We start from the raw sequence: 24,622 nt of genomic DNA, 5'->3' as shown, positions 1-24,622 counted from the left end.
CTTCTCTGTAGCAATCACTCCAGGTTATTAGGCTAAACTGTGTGTGATCGGCTGCCAGCCATTTTGTTTGTTAGCTGTGTTAGCTGTTTTCTTGTAGCCTAGTAGTTGCAGTGTCTCTGTACTCAGAGTCAGTAAGTGTTTGATTCTATTTAGCATTTCTGCTTTTGTTGTTGAAATGTTGAAATGACTCATGTAAATACCTTTTCGACCATACTAAGATCATCTGGTTTATGCTGTGTCCCTTACTCCTAGACATCAGGGACGTAACATAAATAAGGGCTTGTCCAGGATAATTAATTGACCTGTGTGTCAAAGCCATTTGTTTTTACCCAGAGAGTTAAGTTGTCGAGCACTTGAAGGAGTGTGCAGCTGGCTAATTGGGTTTTACTCTTAGCGTTACAAGAAAAACTGTTTTAAGGGAGAGGCTGACGTATCTATAAAACATAACTGTCTTGAGTAACATTTGCTAGAACATAAACTTCTCCAACAAAGAGCAGGACAGGGCCGCTAACGTTAACCTAAACTACGATAGCATCCGTGGGGAAATATTACATACCGATTGTGCTAGTCATGAACTGGACTTTGTTTTTTATTTATTTATTTAATTGTTTTTAAAAGAAAAACACACTGTTTTAATCCTTTTACGTTATAAAAAATCCATCAGACTTCAAGCACAACTACAATATGTGCTGTTGTCTCAGCCAATTGGGTGTGATCAGTCTGGCAATGCAACTAAAACTACTCTAACCAATCCATTTTTGTGCTGTCATTCATTATTTTATTTTTTATCTGTATGCAATATGTTATCACATGAAATTAAATCTTTAGACATTGGGAATGCCTTGACATTTTATTCAAACACTGTCTCTTTAAAAAACAAAGTGACAGACTAGACGCAGCCATGATAAACAGTGAGCTGCTGCTCCTGGTTTAGCCCTCTCGCTGATGTGGAGGGTTGACAAGTGCAGAACTGGCAACCAGTGGTGGGGAGACAGGTCCCCAATTGCTAGAGGCCAAAAGGGGGAATTGGTGATTGATATTTCTGTTATAAATAGACATGAGGAGACGGTCAGGCGGGATGAACCGACACCAGTGAACGAGTACATTTTGAACAAATTTTGAGCCCTGAGAGAAGACGTCTTTCCAAACAGCTCTTGTTATCTTTGATTTAAAGTGTTTACTGTAGTGCAATGGGGGTTTCCTGTATAGTGACATCATGTATTATTTTTAAATATTTCAATTTAACGATTTTCATGGCAAAAAAGTCAATAACATACTTATAAATTGAGCAGTGAAAAACTTTGTAAAAATAAAGTATGGAAAGCATCTGTAGCAGCATTTAGATCCCCACATGAAACTAAAACTAAAATCTTTAAAGTGGATTTTGGCAGGTTAAATAGAATGACATGTTTGGGAATTTGGGGAAATAGACTAATTTGCTTCAGGTTAAGAGTCAGGTTAAAAGATGGATACTGCTTTTCTGTCTAGAGCTTGAGCCAGGAGGCAAGTAGCCTAGTTTAGCATAAAGACTGAAAGCAGGGAGAAATAGGTAATTTAATTTAATTTAATTTTAATTTTAATCTGTTTATTGATCCCCAATGGGGAAATTACAATTTACACTCTGTGTCCACACTTTGTTAGTAATCACAAACAGTCCTGAACTACACACACACACACATGCTCAGGATCTATACATGCACTAATGGAGAGATGTCAGAGTGAGTGGGCTGCCAGCTGAACCAGCGCCCTGAGCACCAACACCTCTAAATCTCACTACTTGACATGTTGAATTTTGTGTGCTTAATCTGTACACAAACAGAAATGTAAAAGCAACAATTTGCTGGAACTATGTCTTGGTGAACAGGCTACCGTGCGTCCCTGGTGTCTCTAGCTGTCTGTTCATGCACCTAAGTTTGAGTTTATTGAATTCATGCTCACAATTAAACAACTGAATAAAAAGCTGAATTTACATCAGTTAAGAAAATATACACAATTTTGCACAGGTGTCCCTAATTAACTATAGTACAGAGTACGCCAACACAAGGAAAGGTATCGCTACACAAATGGATAGAAAAGCCATGCAAAGACGGGAGAAATGTTAATTTTGTGTTTTTCGCTATCCAGTGTTATAGAATATGCACATGGTGCATTATCGCAGCATATAATTAACTGCCCTATTTTCATTTAAAATGGATTTTGGTGAATTAGCCTGTACTAACAATATATTTTAGCAAAATAACATCATTAAAATTCCCAATGTGTTAAATGGCTGAACTTGTTTCCTTTTAATTACACAATTTGAGTAACAACATAGTCAAGCAACTGATTTGAACGAAATTCCACAGGAAGTATACAGTAGAAATATGAATGAGCAGCCCAATTCCCACTAGACAGTTATCTCATTGCCCTTGGTGAAGCAAGGAGCCTGTAGGGAGCAACTCCCATTTGGAATTGTGTGTAACTCTGAGCTGCATGCAGACTCAGCAGGGCGCCTCCCGAGGGAGAAACATGTGACAAAAACCTCAATAAATAAATATATGTAAAAGGCATTCACTTCACTGCTCTGTTTGGAGGTCAGCTACAGCACATCTAGTCTAAAACGCCCGCCCTCCACACAGTCACAAGTGTGAACTGTGCCCATAAAAACAAATTCTATGTGTCACAAGAGTCGTCCTGTTTGTGGAGCAACACTAACAGCTATAAACGACACTGTGACTCAGACAGGCCAGGAGGAGGGAAGAGCTGCCATGTCATCTGCCTGCAAACACCTCAGCAAGTCCGCCGAGACTGGCAGTGTGCCAATGGTGCGTAATGTGCATAAAGCCATGTGGCGAGGCTGAATGTCGCTCTGCTCTCATCATGGTGTACAGCGGAGATGGATAAGAAGGGAGAGTTACACTCAACTGGAGCCCCCCCTCGGCAAAAATGATGCTGACAAATCACAAGTGGAAAGATGTATTACATTTCCCATGCTGTTCCTGTCATAGCAAAAATCAACAGCTCAGGCATGTTACACGGATCAGCTCTTTTTTTAATGTCTTGAACCAGTGCAGCAGCTGATATTAAGAATTTTTCTTTGAAAGGAGACTTAAAGGATAAAGCTGGGGTAATTTTTCTTTAAATTGACTTCATTTGGCAAACAATTTGTTCAAAGAGACACTTATTTAAAGCAAATTAATGTATTTATATGTTTTAACTATCAACAAATCCCACCAAAACCAATTATGGATTGTAGTGAAAAAAGTCTATTCACTATTATTATTTTCTGACAGAACGTTTTTATGATTTTGACAGTTCCGACCACACTCTAAGGCTGCTTAATTTCACAGAGAAAGAGAGGAAGAGAAGAGACGGAGAGACTGTGCCGTGTGCCGGAGCTTGTTGCAGGAAACAGTCCGTTGTTACACAAACTCTTGGGCAGTTAAGTGCTCGTGTTTTGTCATTGTTTTTTTAAAACTTTCTTGTAACAGGGATGCCAATAGATCCCCCTATAACCTACACATATGTCCTATAAAGAACCAAAACCTTTGTTTGTGCATCCAAAACCTAATCTATCATATTTCTCAACAATAAGAAACCGAGGTTTGTCAGAGGTCATGATAATAGATGATGAATAAATAGAAAATACCTTGATATTCACAAAGATAAGACAATTGAATTCACTGGACCAAATCTAATGTCAGTGGAAAAGTGGAAAAACAATAAGCCTATTTATTCTGTGCTATATCTGATTGTGTCAGTAAACAGCCTCCTTAAGATGGCTTCCGGGCTTTAAATAAGTCTTTATCTGCGGCTTATTATCCGTCAACCGGGGAAAATCCTCTAGCTAGGTCCTGCAGCCATTTCTTAGATCATCTACTATTCATAATTAACATGGGTCAAGTTCTTTTTAAAGATGATGGTGAATAACCATCCGTATGATCATAAACTTCAGTTTCAGTCAGTTTTTCTGGGACTTCTACTCACTGTTTTGCAACCAGACAACAGAGCGGTTGGTTGGTTGGTTGGTTGGGGGGGGGGGGGGGGGGGGGGGGGGGGGGGGGGGGGGGGGATTGTGGAGGGCATGGCCGTCCAGCTGGCTTGTAATGAGGTCGTCCTCCCCCCCGCGCCACTTTCCGTCACTAGTACTTCACTGTCCCCTTGTGTGTCAAAAGGTTCACAATAGATCGGTAATAAGGGGGAGGGATCCCTGGCCTCTGCACACATGCTGTCTTTTGTGGATTGAAAATGGTAGGAGGGGGGCCAATAAAGGATTTGAAATACTTTGTTATTACCAAAGCCCAGGGGACCACCAAGCCACCACAGAACATTGTAAAAGATGACAAACTACAAGCTCAGGTGGCAGCAGAGGCCCACAGTCATCTAGAGGGTCGTTACCGGACTTATTATTAGCCTCGATGGAGTCTGATAATAAGTCAACCCCCTTGCTGCAGAACTGATTATTACTGTGAAAAGGAAAGATCTTTATTTGAGTTAGATGTTTTATGGTCGCTATTTTTTGTGTGCTATGCACTTCACTATACAAGCTATTGTTTGTTTACAATTTTCTATCTGACATCATGAAAAATAACACATTTTTAATCCTACTTTTGCAATCATTTTTATTCAATTTGTTTTGTTTTATCCCCTCTTTCCTTTTTACTCAACTGTTACTTTACTGTAAGGTAAACACATTTTTATAAAAAAAAAGATAAGAAAGATAAACAGTCTGCAATGTTCAGTATAAAGTTAATAAAAAAATAATAATATAAAATGAGGTGTTGACATCTTATGGAGCGATTTCAAAAAACACTTAAACATTTCATCAATTTCTGTGATTATGCAGTTTAACATGCAATCTAAAGCTAGTAATGCTGTATCATGGTTTATCTGTATTTTACAGCATTCTGACATTTATTAATAGGCATGGGGGGGATTACACAAACCCTGTTGGAAGTAGCAGGAATTCTATATTATTGGAAAAACTGGTGAATTGGGACACGGCTTATGTCTACAAAAACAGAAGGTAAAATATGAATTTGAGGCTATTTTACACATCTGCATGATGTAAGCCTTCATATTTTTGTTTTAAATCTTTGAAATTTAGACGATGTTCTTCTTCTTAGGGTCATAATCATACTCTCACAATTCCTATGTGACCCATGAATGATCCTTTCAGTGAGAAGTGGCAGGATAAGACTTTTTTAATGTTTAATACTATAGCAGAGATGAGAAAGTGAGGAAGAGGGGAAAAGCTATTGAAAGCCAGAAGAAGAGATGGAGGAGATATAAGATTCACTAAGATCATTTTTCATAGCTTTTGATTAAGTCGTGCCTTGCAGGATAACAAGCTGTGTAGGCAGGTATCTGTCTTTATTGCTAAAGTTGTCATTTAATGCCTCGATGCAAAATACAACCCCACAGAGCTGGGAGTGCCAGTATCTGTCTGTCTCCTTAGTCCTCCACTTCTTCTCATCAATAATGAGCATGCTCACTGCTCTCTCACCTCAACCTCACTCAACAACAACAACAACAACAACAACAACAAAAAGCACCACATGACAGACACAGCTAGAAACTAGCTGCTGAACATTGTGGAACATTTAAGAGTTATTGAGTTGGTGGAGACCAAAACAGAGATAAAGAAAAGTCAAAATGATATATAATATTATATAATAATATATAATAATATAACAACTCACAAACTGCAATTAATAGAGGTTTTAGTCAAACTTCTCAAATGTTAAATGTTGCTTTAAGACAAAACCCTGTATTAGAACTGTCTGATCAAACTAAGAAGAGTTGGCTATATGGAAGCAAACATATTTCTAAACGTATTAGTAATGAGAAAGCAGTGGTATTGGTATAGTTTATTTTTGTTCAAAGAATTTAAGGATGTTTTTGTGCCTCCTGATGATTGGGCTATTGGTATATTTTTTAATACTTGGTCCAACAGATTAATTAACAAAAAAAAAAAAAATTGTTAACAAAATTTATCTAATTTCTTTGTCTTTTTCATGACAAAGGATGTGACATTCTCCTGAACTAGACAGCCTGCAGAATCCTCCTTTTAGTCTCTGGTACTTAACGTCTCTGTTGATGCAGCCCTGTATCACTCTGCTGCTGTTGGCCAGAACATGGTGACAATCCTCAGTGACTCTGACAGCCTCTGACCCCTGCCACATGAAAATAACTCTTTAAGTTCATCAAACTACAGTGGACCTCAGTGACTCCAAACACTGGCAGGCAGTTTTTGACACAGAGTGCCGTGGGCTGACACCGAACATGTGACTGGGCTTGGATTATTTAGAGATCTAACAAGTGGTGCTTACATCATCATAGTTTCGATTTAAAGGAGAGCTGTAGTTAGTTCAGGGTCTTCCACACAACATGAAACACTTGGTCACAAATGCATCAGACTTGCAAAAAAGAGATACATTTAGGAGAAAATGCCAGAGAAATTGATGTTTCTAGCCTCTCAAATGCCGGAATTCCCTGCTTTAATTTGTCTTGCATTATAGTAAATATGTTTTTTTGTTTGCACAAAACAAACAATTTAAAGGCGTTACGTTGGGCTGGCCTTTTTAAGAATAATGTTTAAAGAATGTTTGGAGAGGTTTCCACAATAAATAACATATTGCATTTTCATTTTTCTTGCCAAATATATATTTCTATTTCCTACAGCAGATTAAATATTCAGACTTTGAAATGTCTATTGAGTTAGGGTCCATTTAACACCTAAAAGAAAATCAACTTGATTATCTTTGCTGTGATGTTTTTTATTATTTTTATAAAATTCAAAATTGGTAACAACCTAAAAAAGGTGGCAACTCTGAACTTAAACCAGTCATGGAACCAATGCTGGAAAAAGAAATGTTTGACAAGACGAGCATTTAGAAAGCAGCTCCCAGGTACTGTTTTATCTTTCATAAACCATGATTTGGTCTCAGAATTTGTAGAAATTTAAAAACTCAAAACAATATATCTTGACTTGCTTTCTCCAAAAATTAAAATTGTAAATACATTTTTTTTACCAGCAGAAATCAAAATTAAATGTGAAACACAGTCACAGATTTTTTTTTTAAATTGATTTAAAATGTCCGTTGACATTCCAAGACACTTTGATTGCTTCTACAGCAAATGCTTCAGGATGTTTCATAATTATAGAGGCAGCTTTTCATTGTTTATGGGTTTTAAACTTCAAAGGACGGCGCTCAGAATTATAACACATCACTCTGGGGTTTCATGCAGAAATGATGATTTCCCCATTTGCTTAATGTCGGGGATAGTTTGCCTTTAGGGCAACGATGTCATTGGTTCTAAAGTGCTTTGCGATACGTCATACATTTTTAGCCTATTTCAAATGTTACAAAATTCGAGATAAGCACATATTACTGTCATCTAGTTGAAACCTTTTTTCAGGAATCAACTAATATTTTCACTATAAAAACATGAAAACAACCTAAATAAAAGTTGTGTGGTCTCTAACCAGTAATATTTTATAAGACACCTTCTCCTGTCCATTGTGTAAATGAAGACTTCCCAGCACAGTCTCTTCATATGAATGTGTGTCATCGAGCAGATTCCGACTTACAGCAGAGTCCCTACGCTACAGCTTTCCTCACGCCGGCTATTCTTCCCATTGGTGGAGTCAGACAAGATATTAACTAGGTCAATGAGATTCCTTTGCACTCTTCCAACAGAGACCCACAGCAGAGTGGAGAGGAGAGGGGAACATGTGAAGGATAAGTGAGAATCAGTGATGAGAAGAGGAGAATCTTCATCAAAGTCAACACTTCTGCTGAGATTCTGTGAGAGAGAAGATATGAAACAATGACACCAATCCTGTCTCCAGTGACTCTAAATCAGGCATTGTTGACTCGACCTATGAAGAATGCAGGCATTCCCTTTCGTATCTTTATAGTAGTGAAACACCAAACATCAAAAGACTTAAGGTTGTGGTTACTCTTGGAAATGAATAGATTTCTATTTTTACATGCGTAAAAAAAACATACAAATACTGCCAGTAATCTGATTACCACAACAGTGCTAGTTAATATTAATCTTTAAGTTTAAAAAGTTACCAGTGTCCAAAGTGGTGTCTTAAAGTTCCTAATGGATTATTAACCTAAGGATGTTCAATTTACAAGACAAAGTTAAGCAACAACTGTTATTTGAGAAGGTAGATCAAAACAAATGTCCTGCATTTTTTCACTATTTTGTTTGGAAAATGACTGAAATGGTAACTTGATTATTAAACCAGTAAAAGATTACTTTTCTGCCAATTGAGTAACTGTAATCGACTAATTGTTTCAGCTCTACTCTGTTTTTATCTATTTATTACATATTTTTAAATATCTAATGATTGTGTTTTGGACTGCTGGTTGGACAAAACAAGCTATTTCAAAACATCACGCTGGGCTGTGTGAAATTGTAATGGGCATTTTTCAAAGTTTTCGTTGACTAATCAACTAATGTAAAAAAAGTAAAAGCATATATCAATAATTACATTATCTTTAGTTGCAGCCCTATACTAACTATGTAAACAAGAGTTTTGTTATCAATGTTTTCAGATATTTCTGATTTCTGTCTCTACTCCAATACAACGGAGGTGAATGGAGTTTTGTTTGTGGTACCAACACCAAACTAATTGCATTTATAATGCTAAAATAATGACAGTTTCCAGAAAAAAAGTCCTAGTTACACAATTATCCATAAACCTTGCAGTTTTCTTTGAAACTACTTTTTACCGAAGAAATTGCCCCTATGAAACCATCTGCACGGATACCACAAAATACCACTCCAGGTAAAAACTCTTTGGAATTAGGGTAACTAGTCCCTTTAAAGAAAATTATTTGAGTGCCAGCAAAATGAAGGTACTAATGCACCTACTTCAAAGAGTAGAATAATCATATAATCAGAGTGTGGTGTTTACACGGGTAAGCACATTAAAATACGCCTACATTTCCATTCGAATGCCTCGAAAATGTGTTATAAAATATGTCAATATTGGCTGTTTATTGCGTGATGTCTTCATAAGATCTGATGTCAAGTTGGTGCTTCTGTATTCTAGAAATCCAGTCCCCTTGACAAAAGCATTGGCATTACAACTGGAGTTGGTCACAGGCGCGGGACTATGGCTGCCCACTGCTTACTTAGTTAGGGTGGGTTCAATGCAATATACACTCCATGTATGTGTAAAATGTACTTGGCAAATATAGGATGTATTATATTATTATAATATTATTATTATTTTGCCGTAATGAAAGATGAATGAAATTATCAGAGGGAAAAGAGAGCACCTTATAAATCACCTGATGTTCATGTCATTCTGGTTGACATTTCATTAGTTCCATTTCATTACACGTATCAGTGGGCCGTACTTCAAATGCCAGAGGAATGAAAAATCTCTTCACCAATCTTTGTTCGCCTTAATAACGACCACACAGACGCAGCAGCAATTTCCTCCTCAGGCTGATACTGTAACAATAGAAGATGTCAACCAGCCCTTGTAAACTGTTTAATATCAGGTCTGTAAGCTGTGGAGCTGTGGTCTTATTGTATGCAGCAGGGAGGAGATGGGCTGCAAAGGGCAGAAACGTCTAACTATCTAGGGTCAGTTGCCCTTTTACTATGGTGGTGAGAAAGCTTGACAGGAAAATAAACTTAAGCTTTTTGTATTCTAAAAGTGTGTTACCGCTTAACTTCAGTTGTGAAAGAACAACAAAAGATAATTTATAAAACTAACAAACAGGTGCCTCGGGTAGAAGTTTTAAAATAGTAAAAATCCAAACTAGTATAGAGAGTTTTTTTTTTTCCACTACGTTGCATTTTTGTTGTTGTTTTGAACCGCCGCGGCTGTCACTCACACCTAAACTATGCCCGTAGCTGCCAGTAGCTCCCTACTGGACGCTAACTGATGCGGTTGGCTGGTAGTTCAGATACAAATGCGTAAGGGTGGAGCCTGACAAGATGGATTTTCCTGTGACAGGTGATCCCGCAATTTTTGCGTGATCTTCTGATATCGAAAGAATCCAGCTGTCGTGCAAGGTAGGCATTACATTACCCCTGGGAAGCAATTCACAAGGACTGATTGAAGCAGAAAGGAAACAACCTTTCAGTCCAGTTGAACCACATTCTTATTAGTAAGACATGCTCCTCCCTTCTCCTTTGAGGTTTATCTCTGTGACAGAGCAACTCCAAGAGCAGAGGGCTGATTCTTAGATTTATTCATATGCATCCGGAATTAAGTGTTTGCAAATACTCTTATCATCACCTGCTATCAACAATAAAAGAATAAACTAGTCACAGACTGTGCATTATGAATTTCACGGGAATTAAATACTTTTAAAATGATTAAACTGCAGGAAAAATCCCTGACAAAGAAACATTGTATTTCCATGCAACAAAATAAAATATTGGGGTGCTGCATTATAAATGCATGACTTTGATTAGAAAATGGGGAGAAGGGCGATGGCGTCACGTGATGTCGGAGTGCAGATTCAGACACAGCTTGTGTTTTTCTGGGACAAACCTCGGGGGAACACAAAAGAATCTGCAATCATTTGGAGCAGCCACAATCTCAGCCTCTCTCCGGCTCCCTCGCCTGATTCTCTGTGTACACGAGAGTCTGTGTCATTCTGTGGTCCTATGTATTGCAATACTATTCAGAATTTTAGGTAAGGAGTCAACACCAACACTGCAAATAAAAAAAACTCTTCACGTGAAGCCTCCTCTCACTTCAGTCATAATGTTCACAAATTATTTTCTTCCCAGTGTAAAGCGACGACAACAAAAACTGGAGCTTGCGTTTGCTGCATTAGCACACCCAGACTACGAATTAATTTTCTGACTTTGTCTGAGCACATGCAGCTTAGTTGGGGGCTGATAAGTTGCCTTTAAAAACTACAGTGTGGCAAACATTGATAGTTAAGTTCCTAAACGGCTTTTATTTTCAACCAGCGGAAGAACAATTTGGAGAGTCATGTAACAGAGATCATATGGAGTCAACGTGGCACAAGCTGTGATTTAAACCAGCAGCACATGATACCACGGTAAAAAAGAAACATGTCAAAGAAAGTGTCATCTAGTTGCAAAAAGAAAGCCACGTCTATAGACTGACTGGTCTGGTATTAGCCTACTTTCTCTTTTCTGCCAGACAGCATGCTGCCTGAGGATGTCAAAAACGATTTAGTCTAAGTAGCTGAACCCTGGCAGCAGTAAGAAAAGCTTTCACTCATCTTATTACCTGCAAGAAGACCTTCCTTCATATACTCTCTCTGCTGAGCAACAAGAGGTAACATTACACTTCCTGTTAACATTACCCCAAAGTAGAATGGGAGCTGTAGTTTTTTATCTCCAACCATAATCATCAAATTGGAAAAAATAATGAAAACAATAAACATGAAATAAATGAAAATGTACTTGTTTTTAAATGTATTTGTACATTTTTGATGTTACTGGCTCAAAATGATTCCTTATAATCATTCAATGAATTTACTGTGTTTTCAACACTTTTGGAGTTACAGGCAAAAATCATGGATCATGTATTGTACCACTGAGACTAATGTAAGATGAGATTTATTTTGTGAATATTTTTGTGAATAAACATTTGACCTTTTTAGGGTTGCTGAAATAAGTCTCATATTTCCATCAATTTTAGCTTCATAGTGTATTCTGTTCTTTGAGTTAATAAGGGAGCTATCTAACATGTTTTACCCAGCCTGTACTTCAAAAAAAAAAAAAAGTTACACAGTCAAAGCTGTCTCCGTGCTCCAACTCTATCCACGCCCCAAAAGTACTTGTATGTAATAACGAGTAGTTAATAATTAACGCTTACGTTAACGCTAGCGTTACACCAATTTAAAAAAAAATTCTAAATTGGCCTAACATTCTGAAAATAACAATATAAGACAGAATAGATAACAAGAATAAGAATACTTATTTTACAGAACTAAAGGGGGTAAAGAGTCTTGGCAAGAGGAAGAGTTATTGAACTTCTTTCCAGACAGATGTTTATGGAAACTGACTTGGATTCCTTTTTTGGCCTGGAGGTTACCTTTTTTTACCTTTTAAAACACATCTCAGCTGTGAGAGGGGGGTTGCAGATTCAAATACTATTGAGCAGTACCGCAGATCTGAATATTATCATTTCAGTCGTATTCATGTAGTACTCAGGAGTTTCCAAGTGTGGACGGGTTTCTTTTCTGCAACTATCCAACCAAAACAGAGCTGTAAATAAGGACATGTTCATATTGTTGTAAGGCGTTTAAAAATCATGCATGTAGGCTGAGGTTTGCTCCAAAACTCTCGGCATCATTGCGCAAAGCAGTTGTATTGAAAAGGCTGTCAAGGAGCGTTGAAGTGATTGATGAAATTATTTCACTGCAGTGACCCCGGTGATTGATTCTATCAGGTTGGTGATCAACAATGTTCTTCTTGTTTAAATGCAGGTAGTTAAGAGGCCACAACATTGACTAGCATCTCATGGTAGGCTGGCGATTCATCTTGTGCAAACAGCATAGTAACCAACATCAGTTAAAAAAAATATATACATATTTATATAAAATTACAACAGGGCTGGGCAATAAAAATATAGTCGATATATGAGGCTAGATATCTTCTTAAATTTTGGATATCGTAACATCCGGATGTGACCCAAATGTTACCTTTTCCTGGTTTTAAAGGTTGCATAACCGTAGAATGATATGATTTTCTAAAAGCACCAGACTGTTCTAGCTGTTCCATTTTTACCCTTTACCCACATAGTTATATATTATATTAACATAACTGATTTTTTTTTTAAATCTCATTGTGTGCATATTTTGCAACAGCACCAGTTGTCAACCCTAAAATATTGCCACAATATCGACATCGAGGTATTTTGACAAAATATGGATATTTGATTTCCTCCATAACGCCCAGCACTAAATCACAACCACCACAGTTTTCATTTTCACTGCTTTTCTAAAGACTACCACAACTCACTCTCAAAACACACACTCACAGTATCATTGTTCATTCACCACTAGGCCCAAATAGATTCTCAAGATATTATTTTGTGTGTATCTAAGAAATTCTTTGTTTTATTGTTGCTTTGTGTCTACAAGCGTAACACACAATTAGCATCTTCTGAGATGAAAACACAGCTTTGTGCACGAAAGCAAACGATTTTCCATGAACTGCAACAGCCTTTTGTTAAAAAGCATCTCCAGCTGCATCCTCTCACCTCTTTGGTCCTCTCCAGTTCGTTTTGCAGCGCCTGTTTGGAAATCTCCACCTCGATGATCTTCTGTCTGAGAAGCTCGTTCTCATCGTCAGCTCTGCTGCGTTTGTCCTCCACGCTCTCCAACTCGTTGTGCAAACGTACCGACACATCTTTAGCCACCTAAGATCACAAGGACAGTTATGTTGAAGGACAAGCACATACAGGTCAAAGAGATAATACAATATGGATATATAATTACTTAAAATGTGCCTTTAACACAGATGCTACACTATTTATATATAGGCTCACTTCTAAACACCAACACACATACCATACATGCACATACATTAGACCAATATTTCAAGCAATGTTAAAAATAACTAAATCACACATCCACAATCGTGTCAGCTTATTTGACTACTACATTGAAAAATTGTATTGTTTAAATTATTTGTCAATCATTGTAAATTAATGTATAACTATATGTAACTTTTGAATGTTTCCAAGGCTTCGTCATTTTTCATACAATGGTCATAAATGAACTGTAAAAAAAAAAATGACGCTAACAGTGAAAATAACATCATTTTTTATATAGTTTTTAGTAAGGCGTCTGCCCGGGTTTGATTTGCAGCAGGTAAACGGCGCTACTGTAACACATTATGGTCTCAGATTTCTTAGTAACAGCCTTTTGAGTCAGGTAAAAAGAAGCAGGAGATTTCCTTAAACAGGCCTAATTGTATTTTGATGTTATTTTAGAAGTTGTTATTGCTATTGTTATGGCTGATACTGGAGCAAGGCTATCACAGAAAAGAAGGAGATTTAGGTTAGAACTATGTCCTAACAGCAAGAAGGTTCTGGATTTGAATCCAGGTCATTCCGGGCCTTTCTGTGTGTTTGGGTTTGTATGTTCTCCCTATGTTTGCGTGGGTTCCCTCCGGGGGCTCCGGTTACCCCCACTATCAAAAAACATGTACTAGGTCCTCCTCAGATCTGGAGTTGGTTTCAGGGCACTGTGATTGGCTGCCCACTGCTCCCTTGAGTGATGGGTTAAATGCAGATAATGAATTTTGTATGTGACAATAAAAGTACCTTTAAAAGTTTAAAGTTACCTCTAAAAAACGGGAGAAAACATGAGTCACACGCTGTCTGGCTATCAACAGAGACAATTACGGGTTTGTAAATTATCCAAAGTTCACCCTGAATTGGCCCTTGGGTACGTAATAAGTCTATTTCATTCATAAAATAACTTCACCATGCACAATGTGGTTGTAAGTCAGGAGCCCACATCTAAATACGCCCCCCTTCCATTTAGCGCTGAAATTTTTCTCCATGTTTGTGTTGGTCTACTATTTTCTTTCCCCTGTAATGTTACTTGTGTAAAGCGTCCGTGTGTTTCATGAAATGCGCTATATGAATCTAAGTTGTTGTTAACGTTGGTTGCTACAACAATCTCCTAATGCTTTGGCTTGTGGCAGTGACTGTGATACCTGGTTTATCTCAAGTTACCGTATGCAACACATAAAATGCAACAATGCATCTGTAACTTAGTCTTTTATTGTAAATTAATGGTTTACAGTACAGTGGGCAACACGGGACCATATAGAAAAGATCTTTACGACAGCAGCTTAAAGGGATATTTCACCATTGGAAAGATGAACATATCTTTAAGTTGGGTCATTGATGTTGTAGAAATGTTCTGTTTTCAAAATTGGTGTCTTCTAGGCCAGAAAATGTGTTTGTAAAGTTCAGTTAACGCAACTGTAGCATTAGCGCTTATAAACGTGCGTGGAATGTAGAATGGTCGGCATTCAACAGTCACAAACACCACCAGCGGTTAGCAGTAGTAGTAGTTGTAGTAGTAGATAAAAGCCCCGCATTTCTGCACCAGTCCGTGTCCGTGTTAACACAGCCCACCTCCACCAGAGCAGCATCTGCTCGGAAGGCTATCATGCCTGGCAGCTAGATAGCGGAGTCCGTTACACTGGTTCACAGCCATGTTTCCACAAAAACAAAAACACAGCAGTCTCTAAACCGGTGTTGGGAGTTTCGATGAAGTTGGATGTAGTCCAGTTTATTGTCTAATGACAAGGACAATTGGAAGCGGGATGGATCGGACAGGTGGCCGTCTAGCTTAAGCTTTCCAACTAGCTGGAACTCCTGCCCTTGTTCAGTGTCCCCTTATCCGGCCAGAGACATCGGGCGACACCGCTGGCTGAGATGATTGGTTAATCCCTAATGCAAAGACACAAACATGCATATGGACTGACATTGACACACTCTTACAGACCTTCAAGTCCTGCTCCAGACTACGGAGAAGCTCTCCGTCCACGTGGCCGGTCTGTGCAACCCGCAGGCTCTTCTGCTCTGCCTTCCGCAGGCGGTATTGAAGGATGCGGCAGTTCTTGTTTGAGCGGTCCAGGTCTCTCCTCAGCTCTTGCAGCTGGTAGACCTCCTCCTCCAGGTAGCTATCTCGCACCTCCTCCATCTCCGCCCGCAGCTCGTCCACTTCATCCTGAGAGACATGAGAGACACAGAGGAATACGGAGCTGAAACCTTAATACCAACTCCACACTACGATGACTGACAATAATGTTATGATCCATGATGATGTTATTATCCAACATCTGTGCCAGTAAATTTTTTCACACCAATGAAAGTTGGCATTCTGTGATGCCAATAGTAATGACTCACATGTTTTCGCTGTATTAATGTTATAATTCTGCTTGGCAAACAGCCAGAAGTGCTTTTGAGTTGTGTGTGTAAAGGTCAAAGGTAATGACTTAGGTTTGTGTTTACAAAAAATACATACTTTTAAAAGGTTATTGCTGTGAATGATGTATAATGTCTAATTCTGTATTAACAATAATTCTGTTGATCTGCAAGATAAATACTGTTTAGCAGCTCCAAAATTGGTGTATTTCTGAAGCAGTATGGGTATAAAAAAGCACTTAACCTGAGCTACAGACAAAAGCTACAGACTCAGAAATGGCACATTTTTTCCAATTAAATAACATACCTTCGAATAACGTTTAGGCATAAAGCTATTATAAAGGATAAGCAATGTAATATACCTTTGTAGATTAAACTTTCTATACTTATACTATGATTACATATGAGTTCCAGTAATGCAAGTACTCTTAGTGCTGATGATGTAACATCTCTGTATGGCTCTAAGCATCTTATCTCTTATACTGGATGTATTCACAGTCCCCATCTCCTATCAATAGAAAAACAACCCAACATTGATGGAGGTAAGAATGGTGAGATTTATCTGTAGTACAATGATAGTTTGTTCGGTATTCTATATCCACGACGTTCCACTTCTGGGATTGCTCCAGTGCTGCTGGTAATTCCGCAGAATCTCAGTCCTTTCACCCGGATGTCCTTTACCTTAATGCTTTCTTTGAGTTTGCATTTAAAATTCCTGTCAATTTATGAGGGCTGTGGTCAACCTTTTCTCAGATCTCTGCAGGGTAAATTGACACAGCTAGCTAGACTAGAGGTATCGGTCCCATCTGAGTTTCCTGTTGCATGACTAAAAATACTTTTGAACATACACATGTTCCACCAAAACAAGTTCCTTCACAAGGCTATTTTGCAGCAACACCGTGGCTCTGTTGGGCACCCATGACGATTGTGATTAATGATGAAGTTTTTCTCCCATCCCTGAATGCTATGTGGACTAACCAGACCCTCCTTTGCAGCACTGTGGCGGAAGGTCTGGCAAAGCAAGACTATTTGTTCAGTAACTTCCAGGGTATCTCTTTACCTCCGTCCTAATTCAAAAGGTTTGACTGGCACCTAACAGAAGGGGGGTGTCAATTAATGAAAAGTAAATCTATCCTCATTTGGAAAAGCACAGAGCCCATTGTTATCTGAGGAGGGCCCTGGAGGAAGGAGCTAATGACCTTGCACAGGGTCGGCCCAATCAATGACCAGGTTAAAAGCAAAAGCAGAGCAGCATCCTGGGAGAAGGTATATTTTGAGAATGTCACTAATGTTTATGGGAAGTGTGCATACCGAGTCATCACCGGTACTTAGTCATCTCTTAAAGGGGGTTAAGTGGGGATATCTTTACTGAGCAGCTGCTGCAATTAATTACTTTCTCAAGTGATACATTTCTTTTCTGGGACGTGTCAAACAAATTATAAAAATATCATCACAGTTTCTCACGACCAAAGATGTTGTCCTTCTAAGAGTTGTTATTACTATTGCAATTGATTGGCAATACAGAAATATATGCAGGCAATCAGCTTAGCAATAATTAAGTAAGTTGTGGACACAGACTTTTAGAAAAGAAATGGTAAGATTACGTTGAGAGAAAATCAAGCAGCAACAACTTTGATAATCCATTTATCAAAAATCATTAATTTGTTAGTATTTTGAAGACAAGGAACTTCTGGGGGACTATTTTTTGTCATTTTCAGACAATAACAATGACTTTATTTATTGTAAAGTATTCAAAAGATGAATCGCTAATGGCTAGAACTAACAATTATTTTCATTATCAATTAATCGGACAATCATTTCTCAATTCAGTAATATTTACATCTAAAAAAAAGTTTTTTTAAACAGTTAAAAATGCACCCTGATCTGAGTGTCATATATTGAAATGTTTTGTTTTGTCTGGCAAAACCCAGATATTTAATTTACAATGATATTAAATAAAGAAAGAAAATTTAACGTTCGAGAAGCTGGATGAACAATGACTGAAATGCAGGGTTCAAGACTAACTTTGCCTTGGCTACCCTGGTGCGCCTAACTTTTTAATTTAGGTGCATCAGCACAATATTTAGGTGCCCCCAAATCTTTTCTCGCGTCGGCGTTCAAGCTACAATTTCAAGGTCACCTTTTTATCACGCTCCATATATATTCAAATATATTATGTAAATGATTTTAAACATGAATAAGGTGTAGGCAAATACTTTTTCATTTGAAGCACAATTATACTGTATATAAAAATAAAACAAAATAGCTACTGTGTAAAAGTGCTTCTCCTGAACTGGAGAACCTAACATTTCATTGGCTCAAAGAATTCTAGACCCCGCCCCCTTCTTGCTGTCGCATCCCCTCAGATGTCCAACAACTGTAATTTGGCCTCCTTCCCCTTTGGCTTTTGCTAAACCAGCTTGCCACACTCCCTAGCATCAAAATCCTCCAACCAGGCGCTACACACGTCATGTGTATGAAATGTCTGTATCGTCACTGCGCTGCATTTTCATGAACTATACTATTCTGGCCATGGGTCAGATCTTTTGCCCAGGTCTAGTAGGCTCCGTCTCACACGCTATTACTCTACGTACTGAAGTTAGTTGCATTCAATAACTTCTTCTGTGTTAATTACAGTGGCGGCCGCAATAAAAGAGAGTTAACAGCGGAAACACTGGTATAAAAACAGGTTTTCCTCTCATGCTTAACAATTAACAGCTGCGTTAATTAACAATTAAAACTGTAGACAAATGTAAGCAGTGCGGGCCGGCGCTGTTGACGCTGTGTCTCTCCATATTGCTTGGGAGCCTTGTGTGAGTTAATGGGGGCGGGGCTGCGCGGAGATGAAAGACCCAAACACAGGCACAGCTTTACAGAATAACTGGTCATAACGCAACATATTGATATAAACGACATTGCTCTGTTTGTGAAGAGGCAACGGATGCAAAGACGTTAGACGCACCAGTGCAACCTAGGAAAATGTTGTCGCACCCTTACAAATTTTGGTCGCATGGCTCTACAGTGGGACCAGATTGCTTGCACTCTAGAGCCCTGACAAGGACTAATTGATTACCAGAATAGTTGGCAGTAAATTTTCTGTTTACAATTGATCAACTAGTAATTGCAGCTCTAAATGAAAATGGTTGGTTGCAGGCACAAAAATCAGTTTCCTGGTGTTGTGCAAATTATGTATTGTAGTCACAATAACACAGGTGGGAGTCCCCTCCATTACAACATCTCTTCAACTATCAAAAGAAGCAAAAATACCTAAAATATGATCTAAAATAAAACCTGGAGGTGTTAAAATAAAATAAATGTGATAAACGTGTAAACATGCACATAAGCAGTGCTGGTGTAGCAGTTTAGGGGACTCCCAGACATGTTGGGGCATGAGGGGGAAGGGGGGGTAGAAGAGTTCCCCTCAGAGTCCCAGCTGGCAGACCCTCAGCCAGGCAGGAGGGTGTTTGAACCCCACACACATGGGACATCTGACTGTTATCAAGTCCTGTGGGATAAAGCCATTACAGCCAGAGCCAGTAAAGCTGATTAACTCTGTTTTCACCCAGCCAGAGAGAGACACACGCAGACACGCGTAATCAAGTTTGAAATAATACTCAGAGTAACATGCAAATAAATCTGTCTCCCATCTAAAAACAAAACCCCGCAAGATTGTTTGCCGCATAATCTGTTGGCCTCCCCTCCCCAACTCATGGGGATAGCCTACTTAAAGAGGGGGGAAGGGTGGGGGGATCCTGCATGTAATCTTCAAGCACGATCTTCATACAATATGTAAAATACCACTATGAAACGTTGATAAACAAAACTTTGAATAAAACCTACTGTGCATCTCTGAGTACAATGTGTTCACTTCATTACAGGAGATAATGTTGCTCTGGTGTCCCAGATGCAACATGGGGGGGGGGGGGGGGGGGGGGGGGGGGGAGAAAAAATGTTGAGTATTTCTGTCAAAATAAGACTTTGGTGACTTGACAGCAACAATATATATTTAAAAAAGGACACATCAGGGTGAAGCCATTATCAATAAAACTCCCATCAATAAAGGTCAAACCCACAGGCAAGACCGGGAAGGGTAAAAAGATGACATGATGGATGGAGAGTAGTCGGAGGGACATCATGGGTATGACAGCTGGGCATTAAACAAAATGGGTTTAGATTTTAATAATGTATACATTTAGAATTTGCTTTCAATCAGTTTTTTTTTTTTAATTTGCTCAAGGACACTTAAAAAACAGGGGATGATTGGGATTTAACCTGTCACGGTCCTGTAAAGGGACAGTTTTGGCTCCTCTTTGGGAAACACCTGCTTCTGGGCTAGGGACTATGAGCCTTGGGGAAAAGGGTGTGTTTTTAAATATAGATTTTGAATGATGTGCTTATATAAAACATCTGCAACAAATAAGCTTAGTAGCAACGTTTGCCCGCCGTGTAACTTTGAAATAACATCAACCTACCTTGAGGTAGTCGTTTTCAGACCTCAAATCTTCCACCTCCCGCAGGAGGACCTCCTCAGTTACATTCTTGGTGCCTGGCAGTCTGAATTGTGAGCTTGACGAGGGTTTCTCCTGCTTGCGTTTCTCTCCGTGCGCCCCCTGAGCGGGCTGAGCCTGAGACATGCTTCCCTTCGCGGCGGAAGCCTCGTTTGTGCGCAATGGAGCGACAGCAGCCGTTCCGGTCGCTTCAGTCCGCAGCGGATTATCGCCTCCCACCTGATCCCGGTCACTGGAGCCGGTACCGGACTCGGCGTCGCTACTAGCGGCCGGTGCCAGCCTTTGCTCGTCAGACAGCGGCTCAGACGGACAGTCTGACAGGTCTGAGCTGCTGTCAGTCTGGCTGACCCGGCCCAGAGGCGCTGCGGTCGGTACCCGGATCGGGGATCCATGGCTGAGAGGGCCTGGGGAGCCCGAGGCTAGTTTCCCCTTTTTGCCTTTGGCGAGGATCGGACTGCTGGTGCTGTCCACTTTGATGCCGGCGGGTTTGGGCTCGGCCGCTGCATGCTGCTTTACTGGCTTTTTTGCGAGAGAAGACTTGGTGTTACTTTTTGCCGTGGCTGTTTTCTCTTTCGACCCGGTTGTATTGCGTCTGGAGCTGCGGTTCGAATGGACCAAGGGCACTGAGGCAGACTGCGGCTGCTTGCTGAGTTTGGGTGATTTTGGTACGATGGCAGGTGGTTTGGTGGAGCGAGAGTGCACATCCTTGAGGAAAGGTCTGGCCGGGGAGGGCGCTCGGTTCAGTCTCTTCTTCTCCAACTGGTGGTTCTGCGGTTTGGTGTCGCTGCCAGAGCCATTGGAGCTCTCCATTATACACCGACACCGGCAGCAGGAGGGTGATGAAGGAAACGATCAATCCACAGCAGCGCGGAAAATCTCTCACATGCGAAACCAGAAAAACAGCCAGGTTGCTTTACCTTCTTCCTTGTTGGACTGGGGATGCGCATCCTGCGCCGTGCTCGATGTTTTACTCCATCTCGTCTGCATTCACCAGGTTGTCATTGTAGTCCCCTCTGCTCGTAGCCCCTTTGGAGGAAACACTGCAACAAAAAAAAGGATCACTGGGACGGATGGGATGACAGGTTGCATCTGCAGACGAGGCTCTTAAGGATTAAGTTAGAAAGAAAAGAGTCAGTAGGAGTCAATCAGCCCTCTTCTTCTTCTGTAGATCGGATCTCCATCTCTCCGTTACCCCCGGGCTGTGAGTGCTGGGCCCCCGCGTCTCGTACCTCTTCCTATCTGACATGTAAAATCTGCAAACGCTGCGGTGTAAGGCTCGAAGGGATTTTCTGCGGGGCGCATGCGCTGCTGCCTTACAAGCGTCCAAGCACACCCCTTGTTTTCTTTGGGACCAGGCGGGACCAGGTCCGACACGCTTTGGTGCGCATGCCCTAATGACACACACTCTATTGGCTATTGTCCACCTTCAGATGAGGTGCAGAGATGAATTCAGGAGATCCCAATACTCTCCTCCTCCCATGGCAAATCTTACACTCATTATCTATGAATCACATCCTCAAATCAATGGGTTTTTCCTAAAACCCCAATATACCATATATTATCTGTACTATAAAGTTAAAACATCACTTCAACAGCATCTTTCAATGACTTGAACCTCTTAAGTTGAAGAAAAGCCAACTAAATTGAAGCACTGAGATCAATTATCATCTCCTGGAATCCACATCCCACTTTTGGAAAGACAGTCACAGAATAAAATAAAGACCATAAGCTGGTAATAAATATAGATATCTTTAATTGCATTTCATTAGTTTAAGAATGCCACAAGTTATAAATACCACAAATCTGGTTTCAACATGCCAAACCTTTTCCAAGACATATAACAGGTTTATTACTAAGTACAGTCTTCCATTTCAAAGGACACACATTTCAAATAAAAGCATTTCTTAAAATTCGTTTTTAAAATACTAAGTAGTATAAGGCTTGGCTATTATAGCAAAGACCACAGGGTTAGTGCCAAAATGCTAAAAGTTAAGAAGGGACAAATTAAAGGATGCATTCCACAAAACAATATGAAAAGAAGTTCTGTGTGTGATAAAATTGTAAAGTTGCAGAAAATGTGTATGGTTGTTGCCGGCTAATAATCTTTTTTCAAGATGTGCAAGGATGTCAGTGATAGTTTTGTCTCAGTTTCTTGTTTGGTGTGAAACAACTAATTTGTTATAATACATCATGTGCCACTTCAAGTCCACAGAAGCTTGACCTTAACATAAAAATTCAACAAAAAATCTACTTAACCAATAGCAAGTCAGTTTAGGTCATTTTAGATCAGGTGGGCTCTTCCTTACACGTAAAAACAAAACAGAAACACTCACGGTGCTACAATATTGCATTAATTTAACAAAAAAAGATGGAAGAATTAAATGTTTATTACCATCCATGAACACAGGAGGGCTTAACATGCATTACCTAGTGTTTTTGAAAAAATGCACAAGGAATGGGATACACCCATACTGGTCTGTAACAAACTGCCGTATCATAAATAAAACCTTCTGACCTCCTCATAAAAATACAAACATCCTCTTCAAGCATGTGAAGACATTTCTCTATCAATTTGTAATAAAACTAGACTCAAATCTGCAATAACAGCCTGTCAAAATGAGTAGATATGAGGGGATCAAAGTTTCCAAAGTCTTTCAAATACTGAACAAACCTTTCTGCACTTTTCCCCCAAAAAGAGATACTTAGACATTCTCCTTTAAGCTGTATCTGAATTCAGAGACAAAACTAAACATTTTGCCATATTTGTAACAAAACCAAAACAAAGGCAGAAACTATGTGTGTCTACAAGCAACTTATTGTCTCTACTCCCTTTAAAAAGCCAGTAACACACATAGAGAATGCCCCTGTAAAAACACCAATACCATCTCTCATTGCATCTCCATCCCACTTCAACAGGCCGTGGAGGAATTCAGAATGGCCACTACAGAGGCAACACTGATCTTTACTAAGTACAAATCGTGTACTTCTGCATGTAACCTTAACTAGGTAAGATGGATTGTAGTGCAAAACATTACAATGTATACAAAAGTGAAATGAGCCGGTTTAGCCACTTTAACACTTTAAGGCAAAGGAATATAAACTGATAGGATCCACCACCACACAACCACCTACTGATGGCCACAACTATCTGCACTTTGTCCAGTCATTACAGTAACACACCATATTTACATTATGTGCTTTTGTTTACCTCAAGTCGACTTGTCACTTAGGTAATAATACCTATTAATAAGAATATAAAACTATTGTTCCTAGATCCAGAATTCAAACTAAGAAGAAGAGACGTAAGATTTAGTTATCCCATTTCTGTAAGCTAGATGACGGGGCAACAATGTTAAACTTAGTGTACAGTATGTGTGATGAATATTCTTTAAAAGAAAGCAGGAAGCTGTATGGCCCTCAATAATCACCCTCCTAGTAAAATGTGCAACTGCTAACAGAGGGCTCTCTACCTCAAAGGCACCTGCAGGGCACAGCTAGCCTAACGGTCCGAGGAATGAGGTAGTCTGGGTCAAGTTTAGACAGAAGCGGTGGTAGGAAGTCGTGATTCACCTGGCCTAAGTGTTAGTGTGGTACATGTCATAGTGTACAGCTACGAAACAGGAGAAGAAACCGGGGAAGATAATACTAGTTGTTGAGAGACTCCATGAATCTTACATCAGCAGTCACTTATTCCAAACTGCTGCTGTTTGCTGCCCACTTGTGGTCAGATAGGTAGTCTGCATGTGCATGTATGTGCATGTGTGTGTGCGTGGTTGTGTGTGTGTGTGTGTGTGTGTGTGTAGGATGGGGGACCACTCTGACTCTCAGCAACAGCGCATGCGGGGAGGCGGCAACTCCGGAGGCACTTCCGGTTCAGGCTGCAGAGACAGGACACTGTTGGAAAACTCTGTGTTAGGAACTTCCAGAGGCATCTGTGGAATCAGGAAGAAGAGGACAAATCAGGAAATGCAGTTGACGCATTGAATATTTAGGCAGTGCTCTTAAGATCCACAATGATTTATTTAGTGCAATGGCTGAATAAGCCTCAGTTTGCAGAAAAGACGTATGAGGAAAAAAAGCACAGCATATCGATGACATTCCTGTAACTGTATGAGATTCATGATACAGATACTTTTTTTTTTACTATTATAATCTTATCTGATGAATATTAAAAAAATTCTGACAGAAAGTGTTGAATTTAGTGGGGCTAAGACACAGC

The 24,622-nt window shown here is 39.6% G+C and overlaps 2 protein-coding genes and 1 long non-coding RNA gene across 5 annotated transcripts in view; 1 reads left to right on the top strand and 2 right to left on the bottom strand.

Annotated features, from left to right (window-relative positions):
* Positions 1 to 21,658, bottom strand: part of LOC117954854 (microtubule cross-linking factor 1) — a 66,005-nt gene extending 44,347 nt beyond the window's left edge. Inside the window, exons 1-3 of the mRNA XM_034888884.1 lie at positions 20,368 to 21,658; positions 15,474 to 15,698; positions 13,208 to 13,366 (exon numbers count right to left, since the gene is read on the bottom strand). Of these exons, the coding sequence (XP_034744775.1) occupies positions 13,208 to 13,366; positions 15,474 to 15,698; positions 20,368 to 21,213 (1,230 nt within the window). The 5' untranslated portion in view covers positions 21,214 to 21,658. The remainder of the gene's footprint in view (positions 1 to 13,207; positions 13,367 to 15,473; positions 15,699 to 20,367) is intronic.
* rab12 (RAB12, member RAS oncogene family) overlaps positions 12,702 to 24,622 on the bottom strand; it is a 17,503-nt gene continuing 5,582 nt past the window's right edge. Inside the window, exons 6-8 of one of the 3 annotated variants that reach the window (XR_004658907.1) lie at positions 24,181 to 24,335; positions 23,744 to 24,150; positions 12,702 to 12,713 (exon numbers count right to left, since the gene is read on the bottom strand). Coding sequence is in view for 1 of the 3 variants with exons in the window: in XM_034888886.1 (XP_034744777.1) it covers positions 24,228 to 24,335 (108 nt within the window). In the remaining 2 variants the exon portion in view is untranslated. Of the gene's footprint in view, positions 12,714 to 22,558; positions 24,336 to 24,622 lie in introns of those variants that run through there. The other 2 variants (XR_004658906.1, XM_034888886.1) reach the window with 2 other exon arrangements.
* LOC117954858 lies at positions 21,444 to 22,841 on the top strand. Its single transcript, XR_004658908.1, has 2 exons — positions 21,444 to 21,537; positions 21,572 to 22,841. It is a non-coding gene; the product is annotated as an uncharacterized LOC117954858 (long non-coding RNA).

The sequence above is a fragment of the Etheostoma cragini genome, chromosome 12 (genome assembly GCF_013103735.1).
Source record: "Etheostoma cragini isolate CJK2018 chromosome 12, CSU_Ecrag_1.0, whole genome shotgun sequence".
Taxonomy (NCBI): Eukaryota; Metazoa; Chordata; class Actinopteri; order Perciformes; family Percidae; genus Etheostoma; species Etheostoma cragini.
This window is presented reverse-complemented; position numbering and strand designations above follow the sequence as displayed.